The sequence below is a fragment of the Lepidochelys olivacea genome (assembly GCF_965140295.1).
Source record: "Lepidochelys olivacea isolate rLepOli2 genome assembly, chromosome: 2".
NCBI lineage: Eukaryota > Metazoa > Chordata > Testudines > Cheloniidae > Lepidochelys > Lepidochelys olivacea.
This window is the reverse complement of record NC_140412.1, coordinates 71,254,480-71,272,768: the sequence shown is the minus strand read 5'-3', so window position 1 is coordinate 71,272,768 and position 18,289 is coordinate 71,254,480. Positions and strand designations below refer to the sequence as shown.

General features: G+C 40.0%; 1 protein-coding gene across 4 annotated transcripts in view; it reads right to left on the bottom strand.

Annotated features, from left to right (window-relative positions):
* The window catches only part of RB1CC1 (RB1 inducible coiled-coil 1), a 165,688-nt gene that overhangs the window by 136,028 nt on the left and 11,371 nt on the right, over positions 1-18,289 (bottom strand). For 3 of the 4 annotated variants that reach the window (XM_084620270.1, XM_084620271.1, XM_084620273.1), the window contains exons 2-5: positions 14,810-14,927; positions 9,715-9,844; positions 3,678-3,804; positions 3,151-3,321 (exon numbers count right to left, since the gene is read on the bottom strand). In XM_084620270.1, coding sequence (XP_084476396.1) covers positions 3,151-3,321; positions 3,678-3,804; positions 9,715-9,785 — 369 coding nt within the window. In that variant the 5' untranslated portion in view covers positions 9,786-9,844; positions 14,810-14,927. Of the gene's footprint in view, positions 1-3,150; positions 3,322-3,677; positions 3,805-9,714; positions 9,845-14,809; positions 14,928-18,289 lie in introns of those variants that run through there. The other variant, XM_084620272.1, reaches the window with a different exon arrangement.

Here is an 18,289-nt window from a genome sequence, read left to right as displayed (position 1 = left end):
CACCAGAACTGAGAGAACTTTTTAGTCCCAAGACAGATAGCCTATTAAAATACTATTGAAAGGAAGGATTTGTATTTCCATTATGAATCAAGTTGGATCTGCCTATTACATGTGGTACAAAACATCTTCCCATGTTTGGAGACATCAACAGTTACCTGTGTACAATGAAGATGATTAACATTTTTATCATTTAGCTCACTTCTCTATTGCCTTCATTTTCTTCATTAACCTCTATTAGTATGAAGAGAAGCAATCAGTCCAGATATTGAATGCAGTGTTCCACATTCCTGAACCTGATCTACACGGTTGTCAATACCATGTACTTCATCTGTAGATGCCTTTATTGTAGGAAACATTCATTTCCTATCTGTACAAATACACTAATTCAGAGAGATTCAAATGGAACTCAAGAGTGTTTTACTATCTAAGTGGAAAACTAGCACTCAAGGACAAGTAAGTGAAGAACCAAGATCTACACAAACTTTTGGGAAATGAATCTTATTTTTGTAACCCCTCCAAAACTTAGACAGGAGATTGGAAAGGTACAATTTTTAAAACTGTATCCACCAAGATTCTATTTGGTTTAATAATATTTGAAAAACAACTGGTAAGTTTTCCTGTCCTCAAGCTGAGATAGACTTAAGCATGTTGAACATAAAGCAAAAGGCATTAAAGCTCAAACAACCAGAGAAAAGTGATAGTGTCCATATCAGCAGCGTACAATACATTTAGCAAATATCATGAATCCACAAAAATGTTTCCTGGAAGCTCTATTACTGTGACACATGCACCTCAAAATGGCATCCTGTAACCCCCATATTAATTATTCATATGTGGTTGTGCTATTTTATAATAAACATGCCATGTAAGATATCATATGAAACGTCATGATCTGCTGAAGCCCACTGTTCTATGCAAATATGTATACCATCAATGAGTATGAAGTTATGAGATTTTGTTGTATAGTTGTTACTGAAATATGCTGTAAATTTGCTAGAATCCACAAAAGGAGGGTGTTCAATGACCGTTAATTAGCAGAGAAGTTGCAATCAAGGGATTTACAATTCAATGATAGTTGCCCAAACACCACACAATGGGGACTGCTTAATTCTATGACTCAGTTGCACAAGACCACACCAGGAGGACTGCTCAACCTATTGATTCAGCAAAGCCCACCAGGACATGTCTTACAACGCAAGTGTCTTACAATCACAGAATATCAGGGTTGGAAAAGACCTTAGGAGGTCATCTAAGTCCAACCCCCTGCTCAAAGCAGGACCAATCCCCAACTAAATCATCCCAGCCAGGGCTTTGTCAAGCCTGACCTTAAAAACCTCAAAGGAAGGAGATTCCACCACCTCCCTAGTTAACGCATTCCAGTGCTTCACCACCCTCCTAGTGAAAAAGTTTTTCCTATTATCCAACCTAAACCTCCCCCACTGCAACGTAAGACCACTCCTCCTTGTTCCGTCATCTGCTACCACTGAGAAAAGTCTAGATCCATCCTCTTTGGATCCACCTTTCAGGTAGTTGAAAGAAGCTATCAAATCCCTCCTCATTCTTCTCTTCCGCAGACTAAACAATCCCAGTTCCCTCAGCCTCTCCTCATAAGTCATGTGTTCCAGTCCCCTAATCATTTTTGTTGCCCTCCGCTGGATGCTTTCCAATTTTTCCACATCCTTCTTGTAGCGTGGGGCCCAAAACTGGACACAGTACTGCAGATGAGGCCTCACCAATGTCGAATAGAAGGGAACAATCACGTCCCTTGATCTGCTCGCAATGCCCCTACTTATACAGCCCAAAATGCCATTGGCTTTCTTGGCAACAAAGGCACACTGTTGACTCATATCCAGCTTCTTGTCCACTGTAACCCCTAGGTCCTTTTCTGCAGAAATGCTGACTAGCCATTCGGTCCCTAGTCTGTAGTGGTGTATGGGATTCTTCTCTCCTAAGTGCAGGACTCTGCACTTGTTCTTGTTGAACCTCATCAGATTTCTTTTGGCCCAATCCTCTAATTTGTCTAGGTTCCTCTGTATCCTATCCCTACCTTCCAGCATATCTATCACTCCTCCCAGTTTAGTGTCATCTGCAAACTTGCTAATGGTGCAGTGCACGCCATCCTCCAGATCATTAATGAAGATATTGAACAAAACCGGCCCCTAGGCACATGGACTAAGGATATAAGAAACAATGGCACCTTGCCTTGGCCTTTCTCCTCCCTCCACTTATGCTTGAAGCAACAAGAACACTGAGAAGACAAAAACTTCAACTGAGGAAACTGGTCCAGGCTCAAGAGACACCTGTGTATTAAGAACTGTAACATGCAGTGAGGTGAGAAAATTGCTTGCTAAATACTACCTAGCATCATAAAGTTTAAAATGTAGATTGTGTGCTTATCTCTTATTTTCTTTGGTAACTATCTCTGACCCCTGATGCCTTCTCTCTTTCCATAATAAAATCTCTCTTTCCATAATAAATCTGTTTTATATTTTATCTAGAACAGTGTGATTTGTTTGAAGTGCTTGGAAAATCTCAGCTCAGGTACAAAGGCTGGTGCATGTCCTTTCCATATTGAGGGAGAGGGGCAGACAGGGTAATAAACTTACACTGTTCAGACTTCTGGCCAGGGTGAGACAGTATAGTCTGGGGGTGCAAGGCTGGGAAGCTGGGGGGAATTGGCTGGTGCCTTTCTCTATGTGATTCGTGAGTGGCTTTGGGAGCATTCATGCCATATAGCTGGGTGTGGGGCTCCACATGCTGTTGTGCTGAGTTATAGCAGTTCCTGGAGAGGTTTGTTGCTTGTCACTAGCAAAGCATTGTGAGAGACAGACCAGGTGGAAGAGTTAAGGGGGTATAGTGGTACCCCAGTTTCAGGCTGCACCATGGGGATGCCATCACAATTACAATTTATGTTGAGATGCTCTGAAAATTCTTCAAGCGACATCAAGATACAGAAGACCTTAGCACACTTCAATACATCCAAACGTGAAACTCAGGCATCCGAAAAACTGCCAACACTTATAGGATGCATTTACCGCTTTTTGAATCAACTCATATTGATGACTAGCCTGGAGTTATTATTGATGTGACACAGAGTTATTCTAATTAGTTTTAAATCCACTAAATTCTCAGGATTCAAATATAACTTACCACAGCAAGCTGTGTCCGCGAAGCTACCGTGTGAAAAACTGCAGGCATCATGAGAGATTCTTCAACTTTTAATTCCATCTCATTCTCTGCTGAAAATGTGGTTTTGGGAATAGCTGGTGGGCGTTCACATAAGATCATCTCTTTGTTGAACAGAAAAATTGGGTTTGTGTCCTATATTAAAATTAAAATATCCTCATAAAGAACTTTGAGAAATAAAACATGCATGCAATCCAATCAACTAATTGCACTAGCATGTTTTGGAAACAGCATAACTTACGTAACTATTCATGGAAAATTACTTATATGAGTATTGCACCCAAGAGAATTATACATAAAACCACTAATTTCCTGATATTAAAAACAAGAATGAACAAAAAAAAGGTCTCCAGAAAAGAAGAAAAAAAAAAGAGGACACAACCCTCACCCCCCTCCAAAAAACCCACACACCATTAGGAAGGTGTAACTCTTACTTCTCTTCAACACTTTGTTTTGTAAGGGGACAAAGAAAGACTATAGCATACACTTACTGTTCCAGCACTGTAACTACAGACTCTTCTGTCTGCTGCCATACACTCCCCTCCATTGACAACCAGTACCTGGTGCTGAATGGCAATCTTATACTTGGTTTGGATTGCATGTTTAAGATCAGACACACTAAAAGGGAAAAACAGGAACTTCAGTATCAATATCTTATTTAAGCAACTGATCTTCTCTCATGCAAAATATTCCTGTTATATACAAAGTAATCTTTAACTCTAACAGCAGTAGAGTAAAAACTAATTGTGAATAAAGGCAAAATGCTTGGTTGTGTAAATACTGAAATCCGCTGTATTCTGGCTATCCAATTAATAGACTAAGAGCAAAACATGACCCATCCTCAGAGAAGTTTGTTTACAAAATGATACATCTCAGCTATTTACACAAGAAGCACATCTGCAACTGTAATGTTGGAATCCAGGATTAACATGCATTTCTGGCAATTACAGCCGAAGTTATATTAAATTCTCTGAACATGAGCCAACTATTGACAACTACCACAGTCCAAACACTTAATATTATGTTAGGGGACGTTATAAGAACATAAGAGCAGTCATATTGGGTCAGACTAATGGTCCACCTAGCCCAGGATCCTGACACTTCCAACAGTGGCCAATATCAGATGATTCAGAAGGAATGAACAGAACAAAGCAATTATGGAGAGATCCATCCCATGTCATACACTGCCAGCTTTGGGCAGTAAGAGGCTAGGGACACCCAGAGCATGGGATTGCATCCCTGACTATCTTGGCTAATAGCCACTGATGGAGCTATCTTCCCTGACCTTATCCAATTCTTTTTTAAACCCTGTTATAGTTTTAGCCTTCACAACATGCCCTGTCAACAAGTTCCCCAGGTTGACTGTGCAAAAAAGTACTTCCTATTGTTTGTTTTAAACCTGCTGCCTATTAATTTCATTGAGTGACCCCTGGTTCTTGTGTTATCTTAAGGCGTAAATAATACTTCCTTATTCACTTTCTACACACCATCCATGATTTTGTAGATCTCTACAGTATCCCCCCGTTGTCTCTTTTCCAAGATGAAATGTCCCAGTCTTTTTAATCTCACCTCATATGTAAGCTGTTCCATACCCTTAATCATTTTGTTGCCCTTCTATGTACTTTGTCCAATATTAACATATCTTTTTTGAGATGAACTGACCAGAACTACGTGCAGTATTCAAGATATGGGTGTACCATGGGCTTATGATATTTTGTCTTATTAGCTAACCCTTTCCTAGCTTTTTTGACTGCCGCTGAGCATTGAGCAGATGTTTTCAGAGAACTATTCACAATGATGACAGTATCTTTCTTGAGAGGCAGAAACTTATTTACACCACATCATTTTGTATGTATAGTTAAGATTTTTTTTTCTAATACGCATTACTTGCATTTAGAAACATTGAATTTCATCTGCCATTTTCTTGCCCTGTCATCCAGTTTATGAAATCCCTTCGTAATTAGTGGCAATCTGCTTTAGACATTATCTTGAGTAATTTTGTATCATCTGCAAACTTTGCCACCACACTGTTTACCCCCTTTTCCAGATCATTTATGAATTTATGAAACCTGGACCAAGTACACATCCTTGAGGGACTCTGTTATTTACCTCTCTCCATTCTGAAAACTCGCCATTTATTCCTACCCTTTGTTTTCTGTCTTTTAAGCAGTCCACGAGAGGACCATCCTTCTTATCACATCTGCTTACTTTGCTGAAGAACCTTTGATGAGGGACCTTGTCAAAAAGTCCATATACACTAAATCAACTGGATCAGTCTTTCCCACATTTGTTGACCCTTTCAAAAACATCTAGTAGACTGGTGAGGCACGATTTCCCTTCACAAAAGCCATCTTGATTTGAACACGATTTGTTGGTCCTCTACGTGTCTGATAATTCTGTTCTTTACTAGAGTTTCAACAAATTTCCTGTTATTGAACTTAGGCTTACTGGCCTGCAATTGCCATAATCACCGCTGGAGCCTTTTTAAAAAAAATTGGTGTCACATTAGCTATCCTTCAGCCATCTGATTCAGAGGATGATTTAAGTGATAGGTTACATACCACAGTTAATAGTTCTGCAGTTTCATATTTGAGTTCCTTCAGAACTCTTGGAAGAATACCATCTGGTCCTGGGGACTTATTGTGTTTAATGTATCAATTTGTTCCAAAACCACCTCTACTGACACCTCAGTTTGGGACAGTTCTTCAGCTTTGTCACCCAGAAACAATAGCTCAGGTATGGGAATGAATCTGTTGTAAAGACTGATGTAAGAATTAATTGAGGTTCTCCGTTTATTGCTTCCTTTAGTGCTCAGTTAGAACCTCAATTGTCCAGTGGCCCCACTGATGATTTAGCAGGCTTCCTGCTTCTGACGTATGTTAAAAAAAAAAAAAAAAAATTCTCTTAGTTTTTGTGTCTCTTGCCAGTTACTCTTCAAATTCTTGTTTGGCTTGCCTGATTTTACTTTTACTCTTGACTTGCCAGAGTCTATGCTCCTTTCTATCTTCCTCAGTAGGATCTGATTTCCAATTTTAAAGGATGTCTTTTTATCTCCAACTCCCTCTTTCACTCTGTTTAGCCATGGTGGCATTTTTTGATCCTTCTCTCCGCCTCCCCCCTTTTTTTTTAAAATTTGAGATATACATATAGCTTGAGCCTCTATAATGGTGTTTTTAAAAAAAGTTTGCATGCAGCTTGCTGGTATGTCACTCTTGTGACTGTTCCTTTTCATTTTCATTTAACTAATCTACTCATTTTTGTGCAGTTCCCCTTTTTTGAAGTTAAATGCTACTGCGATGGGCTTCTTTGGTACCTTCCCTCCGACAAGGATGTTAAATTAAATTACATTATGGTCACTATTACCAAGCTTTCAGCTGTCGTCACCTCTTGACCAGATCCTGTGTGCCACTTCGGACTAAATCAAGAACCGCATCCCCCCCTTGTGGCTTCCAGGACCAGCTGCTCAAAGAAGCAGTCATTAATGCTATCTAGAAATTTTACTTCTGCATCCCATTCTGAAGTGACATATACCCAGTCTATATGGGGATAGTTGAAATCCCCCATTATTATCGAGTTTTCTATTTTTTATATACTCTCTAATCTCCCTGAGCATTTCATAATCACCATAGTGGTCAGATGGTCAGTAATATATTCCTACTGTTAGACTCTTATTCTTCAAGCATGGAATTTCTATCCATAAAGATTCTATGGTACAGTCTGATTTAATATTACATTTGATTCTATGCTTTCTTTCACATATAGTGCCATTCTCTCACCAATACGATCTACTTGGTCATTCCTATAGATTTTGTATTCTGGTGTTATCATGTCCTACTGATTATCACAGTTCCACCAAGTTTCTGTGATGGTTATTATATCAATATCCTCATTTAATACCAGGCACTGAATTTCATCCATCTTAACTTTTAGACTTTGCGCACTTATATAGAAGCACTTATAAAATTTGTCAATATTAGCTATCTTCCTTCATGTGACTGGTGCTCTGCTGTCTCTGACAGACATATTATAGTTACAGATATTTTTGGGACTTATCACAGAATAAATGAATGCAACTTTTCCATTTGACTGTTTCTCTTCAGCTCCTACCTGTACTTTATCAACTTCTATCCTCGCCTCTTTACTAGGGTATAGAGAATATCCATTAACAGATTTCCCCCAACCCCCCCAAAGAGACGTGTCTGTCTGAACCGTGAGCTCCTCCGCAACTGTTGGCTTTCCCCCAGACCTCAGTTTAAAAACTCCTCTACAACATTTTTAATTTTACATGCCAGCAATCTGGTTCTGCTTTGGTTTAGGCACAACCCATCCTTCTTGTACAGTAGCTCCTAGCTTAACGTTATAGTTATGTTCCTGAAAACTGCTATTTTAAGTTAACAATGTTAAGTGAATCCAATTTCCCCATAAGAATTAATGTAAAGTGGGGTGGGGGGGTAATTTTTTTTTCACCAGACAATAAATATATATACATATATATATATATATATACACACACACACAGCATAAGTGTTAAACGATTTAATACTGTACACAGCAATGATGATTGTGAAGCTTGGTTGAGGTGGTGGAGTCAGAGGGTGGAAGAGGGTGGGATATTTCCCAGGGAATGCCTTATTGCTAAATGATGAACTAGCACTTCGCTGAGCCCTCAAGGGTTAACACATTGTTGTTAATGTAGCTTCACACTACAAGGCAGCAGGAATGGAGAGAGGAGACAGAGCATGGCAGAGAGAGACAGAGAGACACACCGTGTGTGTGTGTGTGAGAGTGAGAGAGAGACTTGTGCTTTGCCCCTTTAAGTATGCTGACCCCACTCTAAGTATACTGCCTTTTTAAGTAGATCAGCAAGTTGAGAAAGGAGCTGCTGCCAGCAAGCTCCCTCCATCCTGAGCCCTGTCATGCCGCCCCCGCTCTGTGGAGATAGAGTGCAGGAGCAGGGGGAGGGGGACACCCTGACATTAGCACCCCTATTTTCCCTCCCCATCCCTCTACACAGCAAGCAGGAGGCTTCCAGGAGCAGCTCCAAGGCAGAGGGCAGGAGCAGCACACGGCAGTGGGGGGAGGGACACCTGAACTGCCTAGCCATTGATAGCCTGCTGGGTGGCTGCAGCACAGGGAATTTAGGGGAGCTGATAGGGGGCTGCTGGTCCACCATGGTTCCAAGCCCCCACCAGCTAGCTCCAAAGGGCTGCTCTTTCTGCAAGCAGTGGACAAAGCAGGTGGCTGCCACACAGCAGTTATAAGGGAGCACTGTACAACTTTAAACGAGTATATTCTCTAATTGATCAGCAGCGTAACAAGGAAACAATGTTAACTGGGATGACATTAAGTGAGGAGTTACTGGATAGGCTCCTTCTTTCCTAACAAACATAAAACCCTTCCCACACTATCCACGCATTGAGACCCCACAGTCCTGCCTGTCTACCTGGTCCTGCGTATGGAACTGGAAGCATTTCAGAGAATGCTACCATGGAGGTCCCGTCACTGGTACCTACATCTACCACGACCACCAGCTCCTCTGGCTTCTCCCCAGCACGGCATGTAAGTCTGTCTAGATGTCTTAAGAGATCCACAACCTTTGCACCAGCAGGGAATTTACGATGTGGTTCTCCTGGTCAACACAAACCCAACTAAATACATTTCTAATAACTGAACACCCTATTACTAACTGTCACTTCTTAGTAACTGGGGTCCCCTCCCCCTCATTGTAAAAGGATACCATGACATCTGGAAGGAGTTGCAACTACAGGATTTTTTTTGTTTTTAATATTTTGTGTATTTTTACAACCTTGTATTGACTGGTCCATTATACATCCAGTAAATGCTAGAACGCTTTAGAAAATTACATTTTAACTTCAGCAGGAAATATACAGTGAAATCACGATGTTGCATTGGAACATGTCAAGAATATTGTCTTCAGTATGGATTGTCTAATGTAACACTACATTAGACAATCCATACTGAAGACAATATTCCAAATGTAGCCAGACACAAAGCTTATGTCAGCAAGGCACTGTTGCCTGTTATGTGCACCATTCCAGCAGCCTTTTATTTTTTCTTCCTGATGCTACACTATGCCCACAAACACCACATCAGGCATCTTTCTTCCAGTTTCCCTTTCTGGGCATATTTCCTCAATGATTAAGAAAATACTTCAGAGCAAATTAGAAATTTTATTTTAGTTTTGTTTTATCATTTTAAATACTAGTAAATTCCTGGCTGCTTCAGATTAAAAGAATGACATTTTATGTATAAAAGTAATGCACTGTATATCAGTTACTGACTATGCGAGATAGTACATTTTGGCTACAGCTGCATATGAATATTAAAAATTGTATGGCTCCACATTCATAGAAACAGGTAGATTTTGCTGGTAGTTGATAATTAAAATGAGTACTAGTTGCAGAGACTAATGTTGCTGCTTACACAGATGGTGGATAATTTCAGTATTCTGTCTAGTGTGTGTACACACACACACACACACACACAGCAGTTCACTCATTTTCTTACTTTTGTACCGCAAGTTCTGTGTCAAAGGTGAGGGTAGTTCCAGTGTTGACCACAAATACATATAACTTCATGATGATTTCTTTGTGTTCCTGAAGTTTATACCTTCCACTTTGGTAGTATCATTTAGAAACTGCAAAGAAACCGAAGCACAGCATATCACTTACAGTTAACTCACTTTTTAAAGAAAAAGCTAGGAAGGTAGCTAAACCACAAAAGCAGCTTATTAGATCTTAAATCTTTCAATTGAGAACATACTGAAAGGGCCCATGATGGGTTATTCCAGTCAGTACACCTGCATTGTGGCAGAACTGATGTAATTGCTTCCAAATCATCTCCAGCAGATGGTGAGGCATTGTCAGGTATTGCCATTTATTATTCCGGACTATTTTGTGGCTATTTGTTTCAGTAGTATGAAATAAAACTATACAATTATTGTATAATGAACATAAAAGCACATCACACAAACCAATATTTGCTTACATCTCTAGTATGTATATTTGCAGTTTATCATCTACTATGTGTTTTAATCATGTCCTCTTTCACCACACAAAATCCTTAACAACAAACTTGGACTAGCTACCAACCTTTTGAAGGGCTTTATCTTTGTCCCCAGTTTTTGTCAGTCAGAATTTGTTTGATTTAAAATCCATTTTAAATATATGGACAGAAAGGTCACGGCAGTAGTTACCACTCTTATTTTTGTTGGTGTTCATCTTACAGTGGATTGGCTGACTGGTGTCCCCAAGTTCCCTCCCCAGTACCCCAGCAGTGTGACCTGATATAGGGTATGTCTACACAGCAAAAGCTGTGCACAGGCTTGCCTACCTGAGCTAGCTTGAGTCAAAATATAACAGCAGTAACAACAGTAAGGAAGTATGAGTGAGTAATACAAGCCTGGCACACACTCTGAGTACGTACTTGGCTCATTAGCCTACTACGTACTAGCAAGATTCAATCCAATACAAGGGTAGGTTAACCCAGGCACAATTTTTGCTGTGTGGACATACCTATAATTGGCACCTTTTGTCCTTTATTATGACCCCTCTCCCTCCTGGTCTATTGTCTGTTCTTGTTTTTCTTTCGTTTTACCTTTGCATCTATACTGGTCCCCCTTCTCACTCCTCTACCCACTAGAAGGCTAAATGCTACTTAGAGTTACTCCTGGTGGGAATTCTGTGCCAGAATATTACAAATTCTGCAACAGAAAATTAAAAATTATGTGCACAATATTTTAAAAGTCTGCAAAATTCTGAATAGTTTATTTGTCACCAGTTTCAATTATTTTTGGTCATTTATTTCAAAATACCTGTCAGCAAGTATGCCCATAACAATACGGACAACAAAAAAGATTCAGGAAATGTTTTTTGACAAATAGATTCCTTACTAGGCATATTAATACTGAACTGTGAGATAATTCAATCAAACTACAATACAGAATCATATTTCCTGCACCCCTCAGAAGCAGTGCAAAGGCTTGGGAGAGTCAGGGATAATGGAGGACCTGAAGGAGAGGGAAGTAATTGCTGGGAAGGAGTCTGGATGTGAACTTGGAGGGTTGCTGGATATGGGTGGGAAAAGTATGGAACAGGATTTTTTGGGGGGGCAGGGAGGGATTGTTAGGCAGCTTCCCCCATGCAGACCCTGGCTGACCCTTAGCCTCTCCCATTCAGTCAGGCACCTCTGCCCCTGTCCCCATGTGTCTCTGCACTCCCGCAAAAGGTAGAATGACAGCAACTTTCCGGCAAAAGCTTTTTTCTGCACAAAAAATTAAAAATATGCATAGCTCATGAAATACGCACACACAATTTCCCCAGAAGTATTAGAGTGGGAATATGTCCACTGCAATTGAATCCTGGGTTTTTCCAAAGACTCAGCCCATGCTTCCCTGACCAAACACAGCTATTGAAAAATTAGATGCTTAGAGTTGGAGAAGCAGCAACCTACTATCTAAGAGAAGGCAAGCTCTTTGGGGCAGGGACTATCTTTTTGTTCTGTGTCTGTACAACCACCAGCACAATGGGATCCCGGTCCACAACTAGGGCTTTTAGGCACTACAGTAATACAAAAAAAATAAGAATTTGCTTTTGAGCAGCTGCACACCACTTTATGTGACGCCAGAAGACCACACTTGCAACATGGATACAGAACACAAGGGATACAGAACACCATTTGCCACATGGATACAGAACACCATTTGAACTTCCATGCTGTTTCTTTTTCTCTGCCTTGTACAAGGAGGGAACACGTCTCCTCTCAACTTTTCAGACTGAGGAACACTCAGCTGAAGGGAAACATTTCGATCCACAGCATCACCTCCGAGTACTAAATCAGTGGGTGTGCATATCCACACTGCAATCACACCACTCTCCTTTTACAGCAGTTAAACTAAGTCAGGCACATAATCCAACATAGCATCTCGTGTACTGGCCCTATACATCAGAAAAGCAGCAGTTTATGGAGGTTTGTTTTGTTCTAATAAGTAGTTTCTCGCATCCTTCAGTGTCTACCTCATGCAAAGCAAAAGGTATCTCCTGTTCTTTATGAGGAAAATAGTGCATTTAGTTGGCACAATGTGACCAACCTGATCTGACCTACCTACAGGAAAGAGATTCATGTGTTTAAAGCCTATGGACAATTAAATCCTTCCCCTTCAATGCTGAAAAAAGGCTTAAACACACAAGCAAAGCAATACTAACAAGAACCAAATACACGCTGGGAACTTTTGTTTTTGAAAGCTGGATTTGTTATCTTCCTAAACTGTCTCAAGGTTGTTCTGTTTACAGACTAAGAGTGTTTGAGTTAAAGACAACTACTAGAAATGACTGCTATTGAATCCTGGGTCTTTCCAAAGACTCAACAATTATAAAAACCTAAGGATATTCTGAAGAGGAAGCGTGGTTATTTAATTTGGTGAGTTCGATATCTATTCCTTTTCTTCCCCCCCACCCCGCCTCCATTCTGAATTAGGTTCTAATGGGTGTTACCATTCTACTGGACTATGGCACATGGCATTTTTCAAGTCTGACAACATAGGTTAATAGCCCCAGATCCCTGCACTAGTCTGCTTGCCAGATGCTGTACCTACTATATCTGACAGTAGGAAAGAGGTGAAGTCTGCCATCTGAGAAGGGGTCCTCGTGTTCTGATGCCATCTTTCTGACCTCACTCTTGTCCAGATACACTGCCAAAATTCAAGCCCATAAGTTTCCACCAAGGCAGATGGAAGCATTAGTATACAAAAGGCTCAATCATTTTTACTACCACGTTATCCAATCTTGCACTAGTGAGGAATTAAGGGTATGAATTTTGCTACCACAGATACACTCAGAGAAACCAGAGATCCTCCCTGCTTGAGAAAGGAGACACAAATTTTGTCAGAGCCGAAAACAATTACTACTACCCCACTATCTGAACAAAAATGAGCACTCTTTCCCTCTTTCTTCTCCTGTCTTCAGTTGCATGTTTGTGTCTGGCCCTGGAGAAGCAGAATTTGACAAAACTGAAAGCTTGTGAGCAACCTCTTCCAAATTAGTAGCAATTCTGAGCCAGTAAACAGCTGTAGGAGAAATTTCAAAATGTATTTCAAACACACTGAAAAAAGCTCTTCTGCTGCTGGAGGAATTCTGGAAAGTTAGGTCTTGTCTACTTGGAAGAATTTTACTCGTTATAAGAATATATAACCCCATTTGGACATACTTATTGCAGCATAGTAATGGCTTTTTTTTCAGTTTAGCTTAAATTCTTTTCCAAGTGACTTAAGCTAAACCTAAAAAAGCCACTATTATATTAGAATAAGTGTGTCCAAACAGAGGGATATGGCAGTATAACTATTGATTTAAATTCAAACTTCAGGTTATTCCAAAGCAAAATGCACTTTCCTTTGTATACAGACACTAACAACAAAATACAAGCGGCAGAAGGAGTCAAACAAAAATGGAAGTGTGGGAAAGGCACCAGACTAAATAGAAATTGAAATGGAGGGCGGGGGAGACAAATGGGCAAATAAAATAGCTACCAACTCAAAAGACTAGCTCCGGAAAAGTTCAGAAAAATCTTCCCTTCTAAATTCTGGAGCTGTGCTCTCTCCCCACCTTTTCAAACATACATTATAGGAAATACACAAACTAGTCAAGACCTCTATTTTTACCTCTGGGGTTCAGAGACTAAAACATTGTTTTTAGGTAGAAAGCAACACAACAGTGTTATATACAGTGCACCCAATTCTCCTCTTACTTCCACCTATTTAATCCCAGGTAAAACATTGAATTTAGTGCTAATTTACACTGGTGAGAGAGGAGTACAGTCTCAAAAAAAATGTTAGACTGTGGAATGATCTGGTGGATTCTGAAGAATGGACTAGCAATCATTGCTATAATTCCAAATCTTAAAAATACAACTTAATTATAGGTTTAGTAGCAGCCGTGTTAGTCTGTATTCACAAAAAGAAAAGGAGTACTTGTGGCACCTTAGAGACTAACCAATTTATCTGAGCATAAGCTTTCATGAGCTACAGCTCACTTCATCGGATGCATCTTAATTATAAATCAGTGTCCATAAACAAGTTATCACAATAAGTTGTTTTCACCATAACCATACCTGAATCTCAGTGATGAAGAATATAAAACTGTTTCTATAAATCACACAAACTTGCTAGACAAAACAGTCAAACAAAGCTCAGCAGGAATTAAGTATGATTTGTTATCCTCTGGTGTTTCGGTATGGAAAAAGCTAATGGTGCTAATCATCATCTATTCTCTCAGGATGAAATTCATCCCTATGCAGAGGGCTGGAACAAGGCTTCTTCAACGCTTGTGGAAAAAAAAGTCCTATTTTGCAGATTTAAGTGGCACTCACTTGGTAAGTGGGCCAAAAGCTTTGTGCTGCCCCTGTACACAGGGGTTAATTAATCCTCAGAATTCTTTCATAATCCTTAATGATGAAGCTAGTATTGCCATTTTTTACATTTACAAAAAACCAAAATCATTGACAAGATCAAACCAAACATAAGCCAATCTATAGGATAACTGTCACACATCACCATGTAGTAGACTTAACTTAAAAAAAAAGTTACAACTTCAAGGGAAAAAAGGATTACCTTCAGGAGCTATACAGAGATACCACCTTCTTTAAAACACAGCAGGATAAGGTGCACATTTGCTTCAGTTGATTTTGGCAACAGAATGGAATGAGTGTTCAAAATGAGAGTAAAATACCTGCAAACAAAAGATACAGAATGTAATTAGGAATATCCATAGAATGTTTGGTTAAAACTGAACAATGAAGAAGTTTTTATTGCCAGTGCTGCACCTCAGAGGAGCAAATTGATGTATCTATGTCACAAACATTTAATTACTCTAATTTTGTGACATTTTGCTTAATATTTGTTTTAAGTATTACACTTTCAACAAACTTTTTCAGTAACTACAAAAAGAGTTAGATTAATTTAAGATTAGTCAATTGCTGTAAAAACAAAAATTTAGTTACATATGCTAGACCTACTCAATTAAACTTGAGACAAAAAACACGACCAAATTATAAGTTTAGATACAGAAGGAGCAGAGAACTCAATATCCAGGGGATTCTTCCACAAATTAGAATATTTTCCCATTTCCTTAAGAAACTGAGAACCAGTAGTTAAATTTTAAATATAAACTGTAAATGTTTCTTCACACACTTCCAATACTACTGCTTCACTAGATTGTCCAAAAATACTTAAATGGGAACTCAGGTTAAAAAAAAAAATAAACATAAAAATCAAATCACTACACAGAGTAAAAACAAAAACAACAGGAGTACTTGTGGACCTTAGAGACTAACAAATGTATGAAAGGATAAGCTTTCGTGGGCTACAGCTCACTTCATCGGCTGCATAGAATGGAACATATAGTAAGAAGATACACACACACACACAGAAGGTGGAAGTTGGCATACAAACTGCAAGAGGCTAATTAATTAAGATGAGCTATTATCAGCAGGAGAAAAATAAACTTTTGTAGTGATAATCAAGATGGCCCATTTAGACAGTTGACAAGAAGGTGTGAGGATACTTAACACGGGAAAATAGATTCAGTATGTGAAATGACCCAGCCACTCCCAGTCTCTATTCAAACCCAAGTTAAGGGTATCTAGTTTGCATATTAATTCAAGCTCAGCAGTTTCTCCTTGGAGTCTGTTTTTGAAGCTTTTCTGTTGCAGAATTGCCACCCTTAAGTCTTTTACTGAGTGGCCAGAGAGGTTGAAGTGTTCTCCTACCGGGTTTTTGAATGTTATGATTCCTGATGTCAGATCTGTGTCCATTTATTCTTTGACTAAAAACAGCATTTTTAAAAATCTAATTCAACTTTTCCTATTAGTGCTAATTGCTTAACTTTTTCCTTTTCAGTGGCACTCCTGTGAGAAGAAGAGATATCACAGGTGTGACAGAGAGAGAAGGGAGAGATAGAAAAGGAAGAAATGGAAGGGACAAACACGAAGTGGAAAGACAAAAACAGAACAGGGGCTAGGACCAGATACTGAAGGCACAGCACAGTCACGACCTAACTTGTGATCAGGGGAGTTCTATAAATGAGATCTTTAAGACACAAGATAGGAATCTGTATTACCAGACAAAATACAATAATTATAAATCATGCCATTCAGCTTAATGGCTAAGCTATTATTTAAACATAACACTTGCTACAGCAGACAGATGATAGAAAAACATGAATACAAGAAAAATGCAAAGATTAAAAAAAAATGAAAAAGCTACCCAAATCAATACAAGTAAAAGAATACAGCATCTAACAGAAAAAAAAAATCAAACACAAATTAACCATGTTGTATTTAGATCTCCTGCAAAACGTTTTCACTATTTTGTGTGGTGAATTTGCAGTCAAAGTCCAATTATTAAATTGGTTTAGCTTCTCAAAATATTACAAGATGCAGGGTTTTTTTTCAGGTTAGTGGCAACTCTGAAAAGCTGAGTTAATTTTAGAGATGATTCAGGAGGTGCAGTTAATTGTTTTGTCACAGAGTACTTTAAAGCTTATTAATTTCATTTAGCACATTTAGAAAGTTAATTCACTTAGCTCAACACTGCTTATTGAAAACAAAACAAAAGCCACCCACCCAACAAGTGCTTAATTTGTAATGAAAGAGGTGATGGGGCTCAAGCAATCTTTTTACATTCATAACTGATGCACCAAGCCCATAGGTGCCAGGGATATGAACTGCCAAGCCTAGAGGTGCCTCCAGGCCTCAGTCCTGGCAAAAATTAAGCACTGCACCCAACCAACAAAACCCTCTGTTACATCCATAAAAACTGGCCAATGTAAAAGCCTCCTTAAAGGCATACAATACCAACTCTTCTGTAACAACGCTATAACACTATGGCTTTCATTCCAAGCTCGATGCAACATGTAAATGGTACCAAAGTAACTTTTTGGTCCATTTGTGCTATATGTGCAGAATCTCCATGTTCCATTGTTTGATTTTGCTTGAACAATCCTTTCAGACTACAAATCATTTCCATGCTCATGAGTCGAAACTGGATTACTGCACTTCTGGATAATGGAGAGAGAAACAAATACAAGTTCCACAGTTCAGCTTTAAAGGTGCACTGCCAATTTGATTTTATTTTTTAGTTGATAAATTTCAAATAATTCAAGTTTCTTATAGCATGTTTAAAAAACCATGTACAAATTTCCTTTTTAAAAACAAAATAGTGTTTCTGATCCCCTGTTGATTTCCATAAGGGTCCTTTGCAGACAGGAAAGGTGAATGGGCAGACCCAAGCATGACAAAAAACAAACAAAACATGCTTATACTTAGATCCATCCTTCCTTCCCTTTCCTCTGCCAATGTACTAATGGTAAAGAACAAGGAGTATAATCAGTTTACAGGACATTATAAACATAAAAATTAAATGTAAGTTAAGAATTTTATGTTGCTAAAACCTTAGTTTATTTAAAGTGAAAATTCAGAAATGCACTGTGTCACTTTATGTTTTCTTTACTCTGTTATCTAAGCTAGAGCAGGGACGGGCAAACTTTTTGGCCAGAGGGCCACATCGGGTTTCCAAAATTGTATGGAGGGCTGGTTAGGGGAGGCTGTGTCTCCCCAGACAGCCAGGCGTGGCCCAGCCCCCGCTTCCTATCCGAGCCCCCTGCTTCTCGCCCCCTGACGGCTCCCCCAGGACGCCTGCCCCATCTACCACCCCTTGCTCCCTGTCCCCTGACCATCCCCCAGACACCCCACCCAACTGCTTCCTGCCGCCCCATCCAACCCCGCCCCTTATTTCTGACTGCCCCCCCCCGGACACCTGCCCCATCCAACCCCCCTGTTCCCCACCTTCTGACTGCCCCGACCCCGATCCACACCCCCAATCTCTGACCACACCCTGAACTCCCCGACCTCTATCCAAACCCACCCCCTCAACCACACTGCCTGGAGCACCGGCGGCTGGTGGCGCTACAGCCGCGCTGCCCAGAGCACCAGGTCAGGCCACGGCTCTGCAACTGCGCTGCCTGGCCGCCCAGAGGGTTGCGCCGGCGGTGCGGCGCGCTGAGGCTGCAGGGGAGGGGGAACAGCAAGGGAG